Genomic DNA, 20,527 nt, shown 5'->3' with positions numbered 1-20,527 from the left:
GCAATTGTAGTAGCATTCTGCAGTCATCATCGCTTCCTTACGGGTATTATCCCGAAATTTGTCAAGATGTCGGTTATCATTGACACACGATTACTACCCATCATCGCAACTTTACGAACCCCTAATGCCTTTAAACAGCACAGAGTGAAGCTATGTGAGCGCACTAACGCCCACTAGCTAACAAAACTGAATTGAAATTGCGAGAGGGTATCACACCCACCCTCAACCAGTCCAACGTAGTTGCCGAGACGACAACGCTTCAGTCGACCCAAAAGAAGCCCAATTATGCCACAACATACAGTTTATTTACAAATGCGAAACGTAATTAAGAAACTGATTTACTCTATTTGTTGAGCACATGCTCCCTAGCCGTGCCATATTGGAAGTAGTGAGGCGCCAGTTCCATTAGCCAATCCGGTTGAATGGCGCTCACACCCGACACGCACGTGGCGGTGGGGGAGACGGTGGCTGCTGCTGCTGGGTTATCGCTGAGAGGAGCGCTGAGGTGGACACGGGTGAAGAGGATCCACTTCGGCCAGCGGGCCGTTGAGGGCGCGGCATAAAGCACGCAACTCGGATGGAGCCGCAACGCGTGGTCTCCTCGTACCGTCGTATAGTGTGTACCCGATGGAGCCAGGTGGGCGACCTTGAAACAACAATGTTTTTGTCGTTCCTCTGAACATTGCTACTGCTTAATGTGCACAGCAAGCTAGGTGACCCTGACGACGCGAAACCAGGGTTACTACCGATGGTAAATGAGCATTACCTGCATGAAGAAGCCACGAAGAAGAGCGCGCACGATAGGCAACGGATTTCCGGGCGGCTCCACAGCCACACAGGGCATTTTAGATCGTTGGAGCATCCCGAGAATTCGATCTCGCAGATAGAGGGCGTGTTGCAGCGCTCGAGCATTCAGCCCGACGGATTGACACCACCGTTGCAACTCCGACTGGTTTAGTATGGACGCCTGCGTCTCATAGGCGGTGAATGCATTCAGTTCGGTGAGGTGGTCTCCGGCGGTGGTGCCAAAAAGTACGCGCCGACTACGGTCAGCAGTCCGTCTGTAACTAGCACTTGAGACGAAGACGTTCTGCAGCTGTGAAGATAATGGGAATACCACTCAGGATTTGGCTATAAGGCTTGTCTTCTGTCCGGAGTAGCAGGCCGACCACGGCTGTCACACTAGTTACCTGCATAAGAGCGACAATTGCGGCCACCTCAAGGGTGCAGCCCTCCTCCACTGCGCCCAAAAGAGCGGCAGCAGCGGCGGGTTGGGTGAGACCACAAGCGGAGCATAGAGCACTCAGCTGGGCACCTCGTTCGGTCATTGGCATTCCCGCGGCTACGGTCAGCGCACCCAAGGAAACGAGTTGCTCCGCCGCTTGTCCAAGATGTCGGGCGGGTGGCCTTGGTGGCAGCCAATCAAAGCGCACCAGAGAATCCACACCCAGAGTCTTTAGACGAAGCAGGGAGGTAGCGAGATCACTGCGTTGGCTCTCTGGGGCTGTAAATCGTGGCAATATATGGTGGTAGGCATCCTCGGTATAAAGACGGTAAACCTAAAATTAAAGAGCTACTTAAAGACTACCAACAAACATTACGATTTGGAATGTTTGCGATACGAATTCCCAACTTATCAATGTAAGGATGTAATGACTTAATTACAGGCAAATCACCTCTCCCACTCGCACTCTACCCGCCCGACCGGCTCTCTGGTTAGCCGAGGCCTTCGAGACGGGCAGGGTGACAAGAGCCTCAAGCGAGTTGTTCGCATTGTAGGCACGAAGACGTGCGTACCCACAGTCGATGACATAGCCAATCCGAGGCAAAGTGACACTGGCCTCCGCCACATTGGTTGCCACGACAACGGTGCGAACGGCGTGCGTAGGACGCTCGAAAACGCGGAGCTGCTCGTGCGCTGGAAGTCCACCATAGAGGGGCAAGCTACGTAGAGGGGGGTAACGGTCACCGCCTCCTCGGCCCTCTTTTGATTGCTGCTGTTTTTGGATGAACCGCTCTTTGCGGTCGCGGTACTCGTCGACTAGCTCACTCACCAACCGATTCACCTCATCTTGGCCTATATTAAAGAATGTCTTTGAAAAAAACTGAATGAAAACGAGGTCAGCAAGTGCTACGAATGAAGAGAATGGCCTACTTGTCAGAAAGACGAGAATATCCGCGCCGAGAGGCCGATCTTCATGCAGCTTGAAGATGGTTTTGCGCGCCTCGGTAACGTAGCAGGGTGTGGGATCACGCAGGTAGAAGATACGCACGGGATGCTGCCTGCCCTCCACGTGCAAGTGGGAGACGGGCTTGAGGCGGGTGTCACTCTCTTCTACTATGGGCTCTCGCAGATTCAGGTCCTTGAAGTAGCTGATGAAGCTGTCGTGGAATAGAATGAAGTTAGGGCTAAACCAAACTATCAAAGATTCACTTTGGAAGGCTTCTGATAACACCAATGCAAAGTTTTTAGTTTTATTAGCAGAATGTTGAAGGTATTTCAGCTCTTCTGAACCTATGTACTGGAGCGATTCACAGATCCACACGCCTTATAAAACCCAAAGTAATTCACAATTTTGCAAAACGGCGCCACTTCGCCAATAAACTCGATGATTCTATAGTCTAATATTCAATAGCCTACAGCGTCAACAAAAATTATAAAACAGCATCATTTGTTACACTGAGATTTAGTCTGATGTCATGGGAAGAATAAAGAACATAAATTTAATCGCAACTGCTATTCACTTCTTAAGCTACTCCGATACTCTGAAAACAGTAATGACAGGCAACTTAACCGGAACACTTAATACTGGCAGCTGACGATTTCTAAAACAATTTTCGATCAAAAAACGAGTTGAAGAATAAGTCACACGAGACTTACTTTAGACAAGTTTTCTACTCATGGAGGTGTATTTTGTGATGGCTATCTCTCTGACGTGAACGAAATTACCAGGATCGAATTCAATTAAAACGTCCTGCGCTGATATTCCCACACATTTAAAGAATGCGTAGTGACTTCTAAGCTAACTGCATGCCAGTCTGGCCTCTTCCCATCTGTTCCTGTTTCTAGCTCCCTAGTTTCACCCCACCACGATATTGGTCGGTTGTGCACCTTTAAGAACTATGGAAGCATATGACAATAAGCACATTTTCCCTGCACGTAGGTGTTTTAATGACAAAGCAAAAGGCATAAGAACCGCCACCACAGGTAAAATAGCAGCGCTTATGGGTTTTTAATCAAACTGAGCTTAAGAACGACGTTTACAAAACAATGAGTTATTTCAGGTTTAAAAAGTACTGATGGCCAATCACAAATTGATTTACTACCAGTTGTTAGTTGAAAAGATAGAAACCTACTTTTGCGCCTCCAAAGTAGCCGACGAGACCACTACTCGCAGATCATGCAGGCGTTTACGCAGAATCTTCTTCACCAAACCCATAAGCAAATCCACTTGGAGAGAGCGTTCATGCACCTCATCAAGCATAATCACGCGATAGTTCTGGAGCAGAGGATCACGAGTCATCTCCTGAATCAGCATTCCATCAGTCATGTAGAGAATCGACGTCCGACCCGGCTTGAAGCAGTCCTCAAACCGAATCAGGTAGCCAACCTCGTTGCCCAAATTACAGTCCTTCTCCTCTGCCACCCGCGCTGCCAAGTTGATAGCTGCTACGCGTCGAGGCTGCGTCACGGCGATATATTTTGATGTTCCACGAACCCATCCTGCTTCGTAGATGTACTGTGGTAGCTGGGTCGACTTTCCGCTTCCTGTCTCTCCGGTAACCACAACAACCCTGCAAATAATATAAAAGTTATGAAATAGTATAACATGGGCCCAATATGCAAAAAGACTACTGACTACCTTGAAGTTTCCAATAAATAGAGAAAGTGACTGCGCCACTTGAAAGTAGGTAAGCTTTGGCGCTGTTGGTCGATATGCCGAATGCTGGCGACATTGGAGACTACAGCACCTTCAGGACATTCGTCTATCTCCTCCGAAGCTATCAGATCCTCTTCGCCTGGTTTCAAGAAGCGGGAACGTTTTGGCAGAAGGGACATTCTTTGACAGCTCCAACAAAGATCACTCACCAATCCACCATACAAAAAGTCCAGTCTTCGTTTGTGGAATTTCAAGGTCATCCGTTGGGAAAAATTTCTGCCATCATTTCAAGAAAATTTGCGTTACGGAGTCGTAGCCTTAAGTTTGACTTATTGAGAGATGGAGGTAAACATTTTTTTGATGTTTTTGCTTTATTTTTGATTTAACAAGAAATCATAGAACGCCTTTTTTCTATTGGTCGATTACAGGCATGACACCGCTTAAAGGTGACGTGGGTTCGTTTTTCTCAACTGCACCAAAGTGTGAGCGCACAAAATTATAAAAGTGCTTAGAATGTCTTTTAGCGATTCCCCTATTTTGTTGAAATCATGACAAAGACACATTAGAGCACCACTGTATTACTTTTTGCTTTGGCTGTATAGTTTTTTTTTTCCAGTTTGCGGTTATTTTCATTTACAAGTAGATGATGGTGACTGCTGGCTTAAGAAACGCCCGCATATATGGACAACAAATCTCCCGTTCTGTCTCATCAAAGAGTTATAGTCACCAGGATTACTGCTGTAATTTGGTGAGGTGAGTTGGATTAACGCTTTTATTTTTATCGTAAGAAAAGCAGACTTCTACAACTACCTCTGCTGTCTGGCACTTCCACAACCTCAGCGACGTTTCGCTTTTGCATTCCGGGCCTTCAACGTGGAGATTGCCCTTGTGAGTTCAGGAACGCTTTGCACCTTTTCTATGAATGTCACCTCGTGTTGTGCTCCATTTAATAGATTTTGCTTTAAGGTAGTCGCTTTGGGTTAGTGGGCAATTATAGAGGATTTTAGTCATACCTGCATTTGCAACTTCCCATTCATTGCGGCACAATCCTAACTCTCTCAAAGGAAACAATGTGTGAAACATCCATATTTTCACACCGGTTCATCCGTCTCCCTTTTCACTTGTCCAATTTTTTAAACACTCATCTTAAATCTCTGTCTCTAGCCGCCCTCGCATCCTTTGTCCATCACTTTGATTTTGACCCATCTTCTCCTGTTGCCCTGATTTGTCAGTCCATTTAGTTATCGTCAAGCCATTCATTCTTAGTATTTCAACTTGTGATTCACCTCTCTGTTCATTCGTTCTACTCCTTCATCTTTGACTTAGCAATATTTGCGACTTCGTTCTTTTGTTCACTCACCCATTCACTCAAGATCATTTAGTCTCACCTCTGTCCTGATGCATTCTTTCTGAACCTGCCTATGTATCCTTTACTCTTGTCCAATATTAGTACATTCTTCCCTTATACTTTCATTCATCTCTGGTGGGTCCTTGCAGCCATCTGCTAACCCGTTAATCTATCTATCTTGCATGAATTCTTCTACAGTGAACCCGTTCATCCCTGATTCTCACACTTATTTGTGCATGCTCACAGTTCCTACAAGATGTAGTCCTTCGATTTTGCTATGTGTTCTAGATTCGAGATCGGGCTCCCACACCACAGACGACAAACCTGCGCTTCCAGTACTGGGAGGACTTTGTTCAGACCCTAATCGACTCTCGAGGAGTGACAAGTGGCATGTTACACCGCTCACCTATTGAGGCGGAGCTCGACTGGGCAGTGAACCGGTTTGACGATTGTCTCTCGCGACATTGGCTACTCCGATTGCTACATGCTCGGGTGAATCGCTGTACTCAGTTTTTGGTGTACCAGTCCATCCCGAATCCACTCATTTCTTACGAATCTTTCCCTAAACTCCACCCATCCCTACCCTATCCTTCTGTGCATCCATCTCGGATCCGTCCATTTAGTTATCTATCCGTCCTGGATCCTTCTATAGATAGACCTTTCCATTCATTCATCTATCCCTGATGTGTCTAGTTTTCCATTTAGTCTATTAACCTATAAGTTGTCCGCCAATTCATTCCCTTATTCATCCATCCATCTATCCAGCTTTCTGTCAATCTCTCAATCTCCTTTAGTATCTTATTCCACCCAAGCTGCCCACTTTTGCTTTTCTTTATCAGTTTGGATTATCCATTTATTTGTCTGTTTACGTGATCATCAATCCACCTAATCGCTTTACTTTTTGACTGATCTCCTGCTTATCTACCTATCCGGTTGTCAATCTCTGCTTGCCTGCCTTCAAATCTCCCCATCAGTGTCTATCTATCTTTTCGTCTCTATCCATTCATCTACCTGCCTGCTTCTACACCTGCCCCACTACATTTCCTACTATCCACCTCTATCCCTGTCTTTGTATTCGTTTGTCTGTCTACTTACGAACGTCTTTCCGCCTCTTCTAGCGTAACCGTCCCGGGGATGTGGCCTTCCGCGACTGCTCGGAGTTGGAAGAGTACGCGGAGTCAACCAACGCTCCCATCCACTACGGTCTCGCTGAGGCCTTCGGTATGTCTCCATCGACTTTCTTGCTAAATTTGTATACTCCTCGTTTGTCGAATTTCCGAGCTGTCATCTATGCTGCTACATCGCAATTTCATGATATTATTCATTATTACTTGGGAAGAGCAGAAATTCCTCATACCTTTACAATAACTCAAAGTCGATCCTGTCTGAATTAGTGATGATCTGCCTCGCCACTGCTGATATACACCTGCCATTAGCAGTCATCCTCATCTTAGCTCAGGCTTTTCATGTTTGCTAAGGCTTGTTAAAGACGGATTTGGATCTCCCGTCTGGTGTAGATCCGTTTCCACGTCATCCAACTTTGTCATTATAGCGACAGAATCTAACTAACATGACAAAGTAATAAGGTAGGCTATCTTGAGAATGTTAGTCGATTAATTTGTGTAGATGACAGGGTAAAGAACGGAGACGAAGAGAGAAAGATAAAGATCGAGGTACTTTAACCTAAAATGATTATTGCGACTCGCCGTGGGAGATAGGGGATAGATAGGTGAGGGAAGGAATTAGCATCCTCGGCCTATCTGCCTTGGATTCAGGATTTACGTCAGTCCAGCTTTTCATTGCGGTGATAACATTAAGCTAAAAGGGGGGAAAGGCTAGAGATATCTTTTGTCTAGCAAGTTGGCTCTACTGACTGCTGATTCTGCTCTTCTACAGGTCTTAAATCCCTGGAGGTGGACCATGCACTCTCGCATCTGGCGAAGGCTCAAGGCATCATTACGCACCTTCGCAGCATTGTGCCCCTCGTGCGTCAATACCGCGCCCTCCTTCTACCCACTGACCTCCTCGTCCAGGTTAGTCATTGCCATCATCGCCACTGACGTCAACATGAGAATTCCTATGACTTATTCACGCTTTTGTGGATATGACTGTACCAGCACTTCCATCAATGCCTATATCCCGAACAATTTCAACAAATTTATTCTGCTCATCCATCACCTTAATCACTATCATTTTCACAACAAAAATTTGGCGTTTTCAAACAGCTTGAACCCCCTTCTGAAAAGCCCCTCTGAAAAATTTGCACGATTCATCATCAACACAGATTCATTCACATCGCTATCACTGTCTCGAAGGCGTCCATCATCAGTTGGATTCAACTTTGAACTCTGGTACAAATTTCTTTATTGATTCCTCCTCCTCTTCCTCTCTATTTGATGGAACCATCATCATCATCTTGAGAAAAAAAACTATCAGTGTGTCCGTAGCTTCATTGCCATTTCCTTCCAGCATGACCTCCCAGCCGAGATAGCCCTCCGTCTCTGTCTCGACTCTTCCGATGCCTCGGTCGATCCACAGGCAGTAGAACGACTACGCGACATTTGCCAGGTTTTGGCGACTCTCGCTCGCAACCACGCCGCGAGGGCGGTCGTTCTCCGCTCACGACCTAAAACGGATCTGAAAACACGACAGAAATCTCTGCTGCCGCTGTTACTTCTACCGTCGGTGCCGGTGTGTCGGCTGCTGCGCGCTCTCGCTGCATGCAATTTCGATCCGCGACACCCAAGATGGCTGCAGCCGAGGGAGGGTCTGATGCCTCTGCGAGTAGCGTGGCATGCGATGCGTGGGACGTCTGCCACACCACCGTAAATCGGTTGGCTCTTCTCTCTGTCACCCCAACGATTATTTTATAGTTTGTATATAAATACTATAGGCTGTCTATGCTTCTCTCCAGTAACTTTTTCCTTTCTTTTGGGAAGAGTTTGCTTGTCGGTTTGTTTTCATATTTCCCTATGAATATCCGTTCTTGCCCTCTTGATGGTACATTAGCCGTTAGCACAAGTCCGTAAGAGCCTCTGGAACCGATAAAAATGGAGCGAAGTGTTTTGACCCTTAACTTACAGGCATTTGGTGTTCATGTGTGAATGCGGTGGGTAGACGGATATCAAGGTAGTTTCAAGTCTGGCTTACAAGTCCACCTGCCTGATCGGCCTCTTCGTTTTTCCAACAAGTTCTACGAATGTGAGATGGTCTGTAAGTTGTCTTTCCTTCCCTCACATTCACGTGACACTTCCCTCCCGTCAATCGATAGGTCCGCGTGTCAACTGTTCTTGCTGACACAGTCCCTCCCCGCAGCATTTGTAGCCCTTCACCCAAGAGCCTCCTAAGCATTCCTCTCAAAGAAAGATGCGCGAAATCCTCTACCTTATGATCGGCCAATGCGGTAACCAAATCGGTGCCAAGGTGGGTCATTCCCAGTCCTTCACTTCTAACTCCTTACCACGTCTAGTTTTGGGAGGTGATCGCAGACGAGCATGGCATCGGTCCCGACGGCTTCTACCGAGGCGACTCGGACCTCCAAATCGAGCGCATCCACGTCTACTTTATGGAGGCGGCTGGTGGTCGAATGGTACCACGAACAGTACTGGCTGATCTTGAACCGGGCACTCTGGACACGGTGCGTTCAGGGCCCTACGGGTGTCTCTTCCGACCGGACAACTTCGCCTTCGGAAACGCGGGCGCGGGTAATAACTGGGCGAAGGGGCACTATACAGAGGGCGCGGAGATGATTGAGAGCATCATGGAGATTGTGCATCGGGAGTGCGAGGCTTGCGACTGTCTGCAAGGTTTCCAGGTGGTGCATTCTATGGGTGGCGGAACTGGAGCTGGAATGGGAACTTTGCTGATCTCCAAGATTAGGGAACACTATCCTGACCGCATCATGTGCACGTTCTCCTGCTATCCTTCGCCTAAGGTAAGGTTTCATTGCTTTGAAGTAATGTTTTTCCGTTATGTGTCCACATGTTGGATGGAATCGCGCAGTTCTTATTACTTTTGTTCAATTCTTAGACAGTCGCTTTGTCGAAAAGAATCTGAAGTAGGGGAAATCATATTCAGCTGTTTTGAGATGTCACGTCAACAACGATTGTCATCCATCCCGTATCCATCCATTCATTCATTTGTTTATCCACCCATTCCTTTTCTATCTATCCGCCCATTCATGCATTTCTGTCAATCACTGGTTTGAAACGTGGCATGTATTCCATTCTATCGAGATTTGTCGTGACCCTGACGACACAATCGTCACTGTCGATCTGAGTAGATAGAGTTAAGGACACTAGAGCTTCCTCCAAAGATTTTGAGCCACAGGGAAGATGGAATGGAGATCTTCGCTCAACAAGCATAAAGAAGGTGTAAAATGAATTCGTGTTAACAGCAGATCTATTCATGATTTACATGTTTGATCATCCGTTCTCACAAACAGCCTTCAAGAATCTTTCACAGACGGCCTATTTATCAAGATTCCGCAACATAGTTCCCATCTCGAAGCGAGGGAAGAAAGAGGAGTTGTATCAGATGGGTTTGACTAGCATTTCATGCCAGTTGAAGCCAGAAAGTAACACTGGATTGTTCAGTTCCCTTTCAAAAAAAAAGAAATCGAACCGCTTCCTCCTTATCATCTCCCCCCGGCTCCTTACATTTCCATAGGTCTCCGATGTGGTAGTAGAACCCTACAACACAATTCTCTCACAAAATCAACTCATCGAGCTGGCCGAACAGACCTTTGTAATTGACAACGAGGCCCTCTATGACATTTGTTCTCGCACTCTGAGGCTCAAAGATCCCACCTATAGAGATTTGAATCACCTTGTGAGCATTACTATGTCTGGCATCACCACCTCACTCCGATTCCCCGGTCAGCTGAATGCGGATCTTCGAAAACTCGGCAATAATCTCATTCCCTTTCCCCGTGTCCACTTCTTTGTTACGGGATTCGCACCTCTGCTTTCACGGTGTTCAATGTCCTATCGCTCGGACTCGGTGCACGAACTCACTTCTCAAGTGTTTCACCGTCACAACATCATGTCAGCTTGTAACCCCCTCATGGGTCGCTATCTCACTGTGGCAGCCATGTTTAGAGGTCGCCTTTCCATCAAGGAGGTCACAAGAGAGATGCAGGCGGTAAAATCGCGCAACTCTCCCTGTTTCGTCGAATGGATCCCCAATAATGTCAAGACAGCTGTGTGTGATGTGCCTCCGAGGGGGCTTAAGATGTCCGTCACTTTTATTGGCAACACCACAGCGATTCAGGAGATTTTTTACCGTCTGGGTGAGAAGTTCTTGGTCATGTTGAAGCGCAAGGCCTTCCTTCACTGGTATACAGCGGAGGGCATGGATGAGTGCGACTTTACCGCGGCTATTGCAAATGTCTCACAACTGATTCAAGAGTACCAACAAATTGAGTGCTAATTTACTTACCTACCTACCTCTTCCGCCTCCTCCTTTCAGTCTTTTTTTGATTTTAATAAACCTGATTTGTAGAGACGTCTTTTTGGTGCCCTTTGTAGGTATCGGATGTGGTGGTGGAACCGTATAACGCCACACTGTCAAGTCACTTTTTGACTGAATATTCGGACATGAGTTTTGTGATTGATAATGAGGCCTTGTACGACATTTGTTACCGCGTACTGAAAGTGGATAAGCCGACTTACGGTGACTTGAACCATCTCGTCTCAGCTGCAATGGCTGGAGTGACGACGTGTCTCCGATTTCCCGGTCAACTGAATGCAGATTTACGCAAACTCTGCACCAATTTGATTCCATTTCCTCTCCTCCATTTTTTCATTCCCGCCTTCGCTCCGCTAACCTCAAGATTCGTCCACACCTATTACAATCACACCATTCATGACCTGACAACTCAAATTTTTGACTCCAAGAACCTCATGACCGCATGCGATCCCCGTCATGGAAAGTACATCACGGTAGCAAGCGTCTTTCGAGGTCGTTTATCCATCAAGGAGTTAGAGGAGGAGATGCAACAAGTACAGAGTCGCAATTCCGCCTTCTTTGTGGACTGGATTCCAAACAATGTCAAGACAGCTGTCTGTGATGTGCCACCACGGGGCCTTAAAATGGCTGTCACCTTCATTGGCAATAACACGGCAATTCAGGAGAGCTTCGAACGTATTGCTCAACAATTTAGAACCATGTTTAGCCGGAAGGCCTTCTTGCATTGGTACACGTGTGAAGGCATGGATGAATGCGAGTTTGACAGTGCTTATACCTCGATGTTGGAGCTTATTAGTGCTTATCAGACCATGGAATGCTAGATCTGTCTTCCTACTTTCCTTTCTTTGTCTTAATAATGCTTCCTTTATTCAAGAAAACAAAGATAATTTTCTGAAATAAAAGTTTTTCCTCTCTCTCTCCTCAATGTAGATATCCGAGGTAGTGGTAGAACCCTACAACTCAGTTCTGGGCCAGAGTCACTTGATAGACCTGTCAGATGAGTCCTTCACTTTGGACAACGAGGCCCTTTTTGACATCTGTTTCCGCACCCTGAAGATCCAACATCCTACACTGGGCGATCTCAACCATCTGGTCTCAGCAACGATGTCGGGTATTACCACATGTCTCCGTTTTCCCGGTCAACTCAACGCCGATCTACGCAAATTGGGCACAAATCTCATCCCCTTCCCACGACTTCACTTTTTTGTGCCAGGCTTTGCACCCCTTACCAGTCGGTATGGTCAAGCCTACCACACCTACAACGTCCACGATCTCACCTCACAAATGTTTGAAGCGCGGAATTTGATGTCAGCATGCGATCCGCGTCATGGGAAGTATCTTACGGTGGCAGGCATGTTTCGAGGTCGACTGTCAGTGAAGGAGGTGGAGGAGGTGATCACCGATGTACAGAACAAGAATTCGGCCTACTTCGTGGAGTGGATCCCAAACAACATCAAGACGGCCATTTGTGATGTGCCACCCAAGGGCATGTCCATGTCCGCCACATTTGTGGGCAATACAACGGCAGTTCAGGAGACCTTCAAACGAGTATGTGATCAGTTTGCGGTAATGCTGAAGAAGCGGGCCTTCATCCATTGGTACATCACGGAGGGTATGGACGAGGCGGAGTTTGATGAGGCATTCACGAATGTCAATGACTTGATTGGAGAGTACCAGCAGTACGAGAGTGACTAGAAGGGCCTCAAGGATCCATTTTTACTTTTTTGTGTTTGCAAGGAGGCAACTTGCAGAAAGAGCATGGATATGTAGGTCTTGAGTGCACTGCAAAATATGCACGAGGCTACTCTAGTCTTCTTGACCTCATCTGAGGTGGGGGTGAAGGGTGGGGTGACGTAATTCTATAAGCATAAGATAGAATGCATCACTTTGAATCTCTGGGTTTACTTTTTTTCTGAATAAGTTACTGATCTAAGAAAGGTAGCATTCATCGTATTTTCTGGTCTCCTTGAAACATGACACCAAAAATGCTAGTTCCGGTTGTTACAATGGATGAGACAGTTGACTGGATTGTGCGCACGACGGATGGGTACACGATAGATGAATGTGTACGGGATGGATGGATCCTAATGAAAGCACCGCAGTCCAACCCAATCAACCACCTTTTTTCCCCATCAAAAGACATGTTCTTTCCTTCCCTTACTTCAAAGCAAACATTTAGTCCTTCACAGAGGGTCTAGATCTTCTGAGTCGGGTATCCAGGCCAGAAGATATTCCAGAAGATGGTGAAGATAAAGAGGGCAAAGCATACACCAAAGCACGCCCAGAATTCGATCCGCTCCCATGGCCGCTCGTGGAAATAGCGCAACAGTGGCACACCCACCAACACCCCCGTCATGAGACCTGCGGGTATAGGTGAGTAGCTCGCGTGCAGCGGGGCGTCAGGCAGGCCATAGCGCTCGTACAACGCGATTCCAAAGTCCACTGCACAGAGGAGGAGGATCAGACAGACCTAGAGGGCGGATTGGAAAGAGGAAGAAAGGAGAATGTTGATTAATTGTTCAAAGCGTAATTCTGTAGCACCTGATTTTGTTCGCATTGTTAAATACTTATGGCTGGCTGGAGAGGAATGACCTGACTGCAACGGACTTTGGGTGAACAAAAAGTTTCAAGACCACGGAATCCCTCTACAGCTTTTACTGACAGAGACTTATTGAGGAAGAGTGTGATGGGTAAGTATTTGAAAGCTCTCGAGGGTTGCGAAAATGTGGCAACAGCAGACGATAAGGATTCAGGGATGTGTTAGAGCTCTTGGGTCGACAAGTGATGAGCTGGAGCCCAGATCCTCTTGTTTTCCCAAGGTAAAGGGAGCCCCGAAGGATTTGATGAAATGGTCAGGCCTCCAGCACCTTCTTAGCTTTGATATAACCTTCAGCCTTGAGAGCAGAAGGGGCAAGTAGAAATGTCATGCAAAATCTTTCAAGGTGTTCTGAAGTGCGTGTCATCCAAAGATACATAAGCGAATCCAGACTTTCAGGATCTCTCAAAGGTAAAGACAGACTAGAGTTGGGCATTCTTCACTTTCTTACCCTAAAAATTCCAGAGACAGCAACAGCCATCGCCCGCTTCGCAGCCGTGGATGCACGAGCCACCGCAAAGAAGTCGTGTTTCATCTCCTCCCAATGAACCACCGTAAGGGCGAGATGGGCACCGAGAAGGACGTAGGCACCGCCGCTGGCTCCGATGCCGATGGTTCTGGGATCCCACACCGAAGTGGCCAGAGAGCCTGCCAGTACCCCGAGGAAGTAGAGTACTGCCACCCGCCACGTTCCTTGGGCCCATTCCATTAGGCTGCCCAAAAGGAGAGTCACCAGGCTGTTGAAGATCACGTGCCATATACCCTGTTCAGTGGTGATGGAAAGGGCTGTGGTCATCCTGCGGGCTAGTAATCCATCTTGCTGCAGTAAGTTTCTCTGTCCTTATTTTCACCTGGCTCCACTAAACCAATCTGCCTTTTCCTTCTTCTATCGACTACTTTTAAAGCCTCTCATCCCTCCATCTGTCCGTCTCGTTTCCATTTTCTCATTCATCCCGTACCCATCCTTCCATCCACCCATCCATCCTGTACCCCTCCGTCCATCCATCCATCCATTCATCCATCCCGTATCCATCCATCCACCTCTATTCATTTATCCGTCCCGCATCCATCATCCCGTATTCATCCCTCCATCCATTCCATACACTTCTATCCATCCCGTACCCATCCATTCTCCTTCCCTTTACACAGTAATACACCTGTTGGGTGCCCGACACTTCGTCCCGTTCTTTATCTACCTATCTCCCTTCTCCTTCGACACTCTTCCCAGATTAACCAGCTTCAATTCCATATGTGTCGATGTTGCAAGGCTTGAGTTCGACTTAACTTTGTCAAGGAGAGTGGAGAAATGTAAGGAAGCCTACCTGATGGACGAGAAAGTAAGTAAAGAACCTCCAAACTTCTCGACGTCGACGTGGGTCAAAGAAAAGTGGCGAGAAGTAGGGAAATCCTGACGACCAGGTCAACGCATTCGCTGGCTCGGCTTCAGCTCGACGATTTAGCTCCACTGCATAGTAGATGAAGACAGCTAACTAGAATGGCAATGGTGGTGATGATGATAGTACGGTTCGATTGTGTCCACAATTTGAATGTAAATGATGCCTCGTTTGGTTGTAAAAAACTCACCTGAACAAGGACCACCACGGAACAGAAAATCGGAGGTGGTAGACACTTCAGCACCTTTAAGTAGAACTCTGGAATGTACTCCTCCTCCATAATGGTCAGAGCCTCCCCTGGTTGACACCTTCGTCCCAGCCGGGCCCTTGAAGTTGGCCACACACCATCGGGCTCTAGTCTAAACATCGCACCACCGTCTCCATTACCGTCATCATCGCAGTTCCCAGCGTATCCCGTTATCGCGTTAGGCAGCTTCTCCGAAGTGATAACCTTGTCGTCATCACCAGCACCACGGCCGATTGCGTCAAGCATCTGAAGGTGTTTGATAGCACGAGCTCTGGCAGCGGCTAATCGCAAGCCCGGATTGGCAGCCAGAAGGGCGCACAGGGCGACTCGTTGGTATGGTGACAGGTCGAGGTATCGTTTGTGTACAAGGACGGCGCGGAATTGCTATTCGAAGTGAATGGAAATGTCCAAGTTGGACAGCGAAATCTACCTAAACTTTATCGCTCTATCTCTCTGCTACATGATCACAATACCAAATTCGAGACGCTTTATTTTGCGATCGTCACTCTGAAATCTCACGCTGATTCTGTTAAGTGATTTTGTTGGCATGTACTGACACAGCAGGTTTTGGCATGTCGTTTGTCTGGAGGTACTCTCGGTTTCTTCCAGAAAAAAAGGCTACTAAGGTGTCATTTTTAAACAAATGCGCGTTCCACTATGCAATAGACCAAGCAAGTAACAAGCGAACAAAGTGTTTGACAAGACTCGGGAGAATTTTCATTCTGTCGGACAATTTTCTCACATTCCACACAAGCGTCACACATATGTGACGCTCCGATTTTAAAAAACTGCCATATTCAAGGTTGGGAGTAATAATAAGAGGAATTCTATTGGGAAATTTTCATCAGGAATTTTACAATAACCCAAGTGTTCAACAGAGTTCTGCTGCAAAAAAGTCGGTATTACCTCATAAGTGATCCTCCCATCTCTATTGGCATCCAGGTAGAGCATGAGGTCCTTTCTGCGATCTTGCGGCAACCCATAGCCCCGATATTGAAATCGGTTGAGTAGTTCACGGCAGGGAATGCCACCGATTTGATCGTAGGACTGAAACATGTGAAGAAAGGTGTGCTCAATCCATTGGCGGTACTCCTCCTCCGTCAATGAACCCACGGAGTAGTCGTAACCGGTGATGGGGAGCTGATCCAGTGGCTCTTCTTCTGTCATTCTGAGAAGAGACACAAAAGTGATTAAAGCCAGTCGGACTAAGGATAGTTGATTACATTCGATGGGGAGCGTTAAATAGAGGGTGACAGAATGGGTCCCTGCAGTTGTTACTGGTTGACATGGCATAACAACAGACGACTTCTTCAAGTAAGGGGTGCTGGTGATACCACTGGCCTTAACTTCTAAGACGTACACTCTTCGCCCTCACAAATCGCGACCACGCATGCTTTGGGTGTGTTGAGCTCAAGGCAGAAGTTTTTACACTGACTTTCCTCCTGAAGGCTAGACAATTAGGTGTGGCATCAACCTGTACCGAAAAGGTCCGCTTTTCCTTCCGAAACAGTCGGAGGCAGGTCCTGGTCTTGCAGAACGGCACAAGACCTCATATTTCATGCCAAAAAGGCTACTCGCGACAAGACCTCGAGATAATCATCTGAGTCAGAAGGTCGAAAGAAAGTCAACACCTGGATTTGCTGTTAAAGCGCATTTTGGTACTTTCAAGAGGCAAGCATTTATCGCAACTCTTTAAAGCACAAAATAAAATTTCTTTAAGCTGTAATCCACCCAATTAAACACTAGAATGAGGGTACGCATAGACTCGGTGGAACTCACCTCTGCCTCGTATGTGAGTTCCATTGACTCCAATCATCCGTTGTCATTTTCTGCCACTCCCTCTGCTATTGGCCAGATTTGGTAGAGTGCTTGCCTCCAATTAATCGGAGAATGACAGGGGCGTTACCCTCTGCGTTATTCATGCAATCTGTCGGTTATTCATGGCATGATCCGTCTAACGGCGGTTGCATGATCAACCGTAAGCACGCCTCTCACTGACATTGTGTGCATTGTCTCCTCACCAATCACTAAAGTCGCATGTATTGATTGGTTGGTTAAGGCAAGTTTTTGATTGGTCGGTCGAGGAAAGGTCTTGACAGCGATTGGCGCATTTTAACAAAAGACACTGTGAAAGGGTCGCAGTTCATACTCTGTCTCACTTTTTGGTCCACGGAATTCTTCACTAATTAAAAAAGGTTATCATGATGGAGAGCTACTAAGTTTATAGGTATGGATAGTTACTTGTTGATTTCAGCTTTGGCCCCCTGAGTCCTTCTTGAAGGGGATAATTAGCCACCCCACTTAGCATTCAGAAGAGCTTGAAGACTGCAAGATCATATCGCTGATCGAAAACACAATCTGTCAGAGGTGAAAATATGTAGATAAGACACTTACCAGAACCTGAACTTCTACATCGAATGCTATGCTGCCCCGCTGCCTTCTGCCAATTTGATTGCACGCCCTTGTTACTTGAGTTGAATGGATCCTTAACGGATGAAATAAACGGCTTTGTACTCGTAATTAAACATAGTTTTGTAAAGTGCCTTAGGAAGCTCCCGTTCCTAAACGAGTCCTTAGCTGTCATGTGCTTGTATTTAATAAGCTAGAAATGCGGATTTTGCACAAATTTAAAAGAAAAAAGTGGGTGGAATTGAGCCATCTGGCGTTCGACTCCGCTTTCTTAACTAGAATCAGCTCTGGTATTGGGCTCGTTAACTACCATTTAAGTCTCCAAAGATAAGTAATTCCCTAACTACCTGATTAAAGCTGTTCGTCCATAGGTAAATGACTAGTCAACGCTGGGCACCAGATAAAGTGACTCGACTTTCTCGTTAACATTACCTATTAAACAATACACCTCAGACAACCGTTTAGAAATCCCGCCACAGCCCCACTTATTTCTATTTCAGTAGACAACTGCGGTATCATTTTGACGTGTAATTCAAACCAATAAATTGCCATTTTCTCTACTCCAATAAGAAGTACGACCAAATGTCCGTTAGTAGAGCACCCAATCTGTTCTGTTTCAGATCATTTCCGCCCACAAATTTACTAATTTAAATGTCCATCTACCAAAAAAGGAAAAAGAAAAATGAAGTCACATTCCGCCCCATTCCAATGATAATATAGAATCAGTACAAAAAATAGCACATCTACCAAACACATCAATAAAACCAAAACAGGAAACAATTCTGCGTAATTTACAGTGCCACGCTACTTATCACACATTTCAGTAGTAGCGGCAGTGGGTAGGATTCGAACAAACACGATATTCGCACCTCGAATGAACAGTTGCCCATACCGATTGCACACTGGTTCGAGGACTGCATTGAACCCCGTGGGATCGTCAAACTGCGTGGAAGCTGTTTGTTTCTCATTCTCCACATCCAGTCTAGGAGACTCCGAGGGCATGATTTCACTTTCTCTACTGGAGACTGAGTGGTTGCGTTGTGCCATTCGTTCCATCACTTGTTGAATTCGACGTCGTCGTCTGCGACGTCGCCTGCCAGGGCCTTCATTCTGGAATAAAAAAAGGTCAAATCACCAAACATTAAATGTTTAGGGAACAATAAATGCTCAATCACATGTTTAACCGTGTGAGTCCTCTGTTTTCTGTCAATTTCTGTCACCATCTCGGTGGCCTTCTGTTACATTCATATCATTCCTGTGGCAACAGTCCATCAGCCCTCCTAAACAGGCATGAAAAGTTTTATCCCTAGGGTACTGAGAGAGAACCCGGAAGCCATAAAGTATGCAACTTATTGTATGAGAAAAAACGTATTAAAAAGTAAACAACTCACACTTTGCAATTTGGGGTAAGCTACCGTTTTGTACTCAGTCACATCGGCCAAAATCTAGGGAAGAAATACCGGGATTTATCCCAGTTAAGACAGTTAAATCGATAGCGTTGACCTCTGTCAGTGAACCAATGAAAAAGCCTCGAGACTGGTCAATAGAATTGGTAAACTACACTATTAATGAGGCTAAAATGTAGCAGGTCTATAAAAAGTGAAGCTCCAGATAACTAACCAGATTCCAGTATCGGTCGAAAGCGACCATACGACCAGTCAGGATGGCACGGATCTCCCGCATACCGCGGGTCACCACGTAGACAGCTGCTGAATCATGCATTGCTTGCATAAGACGTTCCATCGGTCCCAAGACCCCTTCTAGTGTCATGGAGTGATCCAACTTCCGCTCCAAACCTTAAAGGGAAGGCACGTAGGGAAACACAAGGTGGTGGTGGCAGCAACGAAAGATGCTACCAACGATATTTAAGTAGCATGCATCCGTGGGTAGTGAACTATTCGATTAAAAGGTAAGGATTTCGGAAAAAAATCTGCAAACGTACAAATCATAAGATTTATGCCGTTTTCTGCACTTAAGTCCACACAAGTCTGTCTTTTAAAACACGTGTTTAACACGAATTTCACATGTTTAAGTATTTTTTTAAAAATATTAATGTTTGCAGTTGTTAAAATAATCGCGAAGCCGGAAGGTAAAACACCTTCAGAAAATAATTTAAGACAAGAAATAGATATGATCAAAGTGTAAATGGAGTAGAAATGTAGAAAGAAAAAGGATGGAATCCTGAGAAACCATCTTAACCACGACTCGAGGCATGAACCCATGAAACTCGGATTCGTCCACAGAGGATAGGATTTGTGAGCCCTAGGGATATCCAGGAGACACACAACTACCGTCAAACACAGTGGTCTCCTTGTTGCGAAGGAAAGACAGTCACATAATCTTTGCTTTTGCCCCACGAGGGTACCGAGACGGGACCTGTATGGAAGAATGCTGTGTGCCCACGTAATTGGTCCTCACCACGGTCACAGGGATCTCCAGACCTACTGATCAAGTCAAAAATGACCGGAGGGGAGGGGGCTCGCCCATCGAGATACAAAGACGAGTAGCGCAAACTACTTCCACCCTATCACGACTCAATAGCCCCACCTGGCCGGAGAGGTCAGAACGCTGCGAGGTCAAGTGACCAAACAACCACTAAACTCGCAGTTGCAGTCGCAGAAGGGGGAGATCACACGACGCTACACAAGACGATTTCATACAACGTGAACGTCTTGTGACGATCTCAGGCATCAGCAGTAGCCCGGTAACAGCAGGCACAAAACACACGAGGTCTCAGCCGGCGGATAGAAGGACTGTTTTGAAGTTACCGCACGAAAATGCAGAGTTAAAATGCGCCTTGAAAACTAAATTATCAGGACTTCAGGCGATAGGCATCAGTAATCTTGATACCCCCTGACCCTTCTGTAAAGTTGACATGTCGCTTTCACATTGTCCCGCATACGCCAAAAAGACATCATCTCTCAACCTCGATAATCCAACGGTGTTGTCGAGGCATTGTCGGAAAATCTAGGTGACTTTGAGCGTGATCAAGGGCAATTACGATGCTGACCGCTACCAAATGAGTCAAAGGGTTCAACTGGATCGACTATCTTACTAGCCAGTGACTTTGCTCTAATCAAGGGTTATAACAATGACAACTGCTGATATTCAGCCAGGTCAAATGTAATAAGGGATGCGAAATTGGAACCCTAATAAGTGTTTTTTACTCTCCACGACGGTGAT

At 46.4% G+C, this 20,527-nt stretch overlaps 3 protein-coding genes across 3 annotated transcripts; 1 reads left to right on the top strand and 2 right to left on the bottom strand. All coding sequences in view use genetic code 11, as the record gives it.

The window, feature by feature from the left end:
• Nucleotides 1–343: 343 nt before the first annotated feature.
• On the bottom strand, nucleotides 344–4,060 carry EGR_05155 (putative ATP-dependent RNA helicase DHX35; the record flags this gene model as incomplete). Its single annotated transcript, XM_024494404.1, has 6 exons — nucleotides 344–646; nucleotides 767–1,096; nucleotides 1,191–1,559; nucleotides 1,677–2,382; nucleotides 3,358–3,795; nucleotides 3,864–4,060. The coding sequence occupies 6 exons, from the start codon at nucleotides 4,058–4,060 to the stop codon at nucleotides 344–346; spliced, it is 2,343 nt and encodes a 780-aa protein (XP_024351190.1).
• A 467-nt stretch (nucleotides 4,061–4,527) lies between these two features.
• EGR_05154 (Tubulin beta-1 chain) lies at nucleotides 4,528–12,393 on the top strand (the record flags this gene model as incomplete). Its single annotated transcript, XM_024494403.1, has 11 exons — nucleotides 4,528–4,634; nucleotides 4,670–4,769; nucleotides 5,518–5,721; nucleotides 6,348–6,450; nucleotides 7,126–7,262; nucleotides 7,699–8,054; nucleotides 8,592–8,652; nucleotides 8,699–9,163; nucleotides 9,898–10,617; nucleotides 10,758–11,327; nucleotides 11,629–12,393. 11 exons carry the CDS (start codon nucleotides 4,528–4,530, stop codon nucleotides 12,391–12,393), a joined length of 3,588 nt encoding a protein of 1,195 aa, XP_024351189.1.
• Nucleotides 12,394–12,892: 499 nt separating this feature from the next.
• EGR_05153 (Rhomboid-related protein 2) lies at nucleotides 12,893–19,087 on the bottom strand (the record flags this gene model as incomplete). Its single annotated transcript, XM_024494402.1, has 8 exons — nucleotides 12,893–13,168; nucleotides 13,746–14,057; nucleotides 14,617–14,784; nucleotides 14,879–15,319; nucleotides 15,842–16,103; nucleotides 18,237–18,454; nucleotides 18,736–18,789; nucleotides 18,965–19,087. 8 exons carry the CDS (start codon nucleotides 19,085–19,087, stop codon nucleotides 12,893–12,895), a joined length of 1,854 nt encoding a protein of 617 aa, XP_024351188.1.
• Between the last annotated feature and the right edge of the window lie 1,440 nt (nucleotides 19,088–20,527).

This window comes from Echinococcus granulosus, assembly GCF_000524195.1.
Source record: "Echinococcus granulosus chromosome Unknown EG_S00036, whole genome shotgun sequence".
Taxonomy (NCBI): Eukaryota; Metazoa; Platyhelminthes; class Cestoda; order Cyclophyllidea; family Taeniidae; genus Echinococcus; species Echinococcus granulosus.
This window is presented reverse-complemented; position numbering and strand designations above follow the sequence as displayed.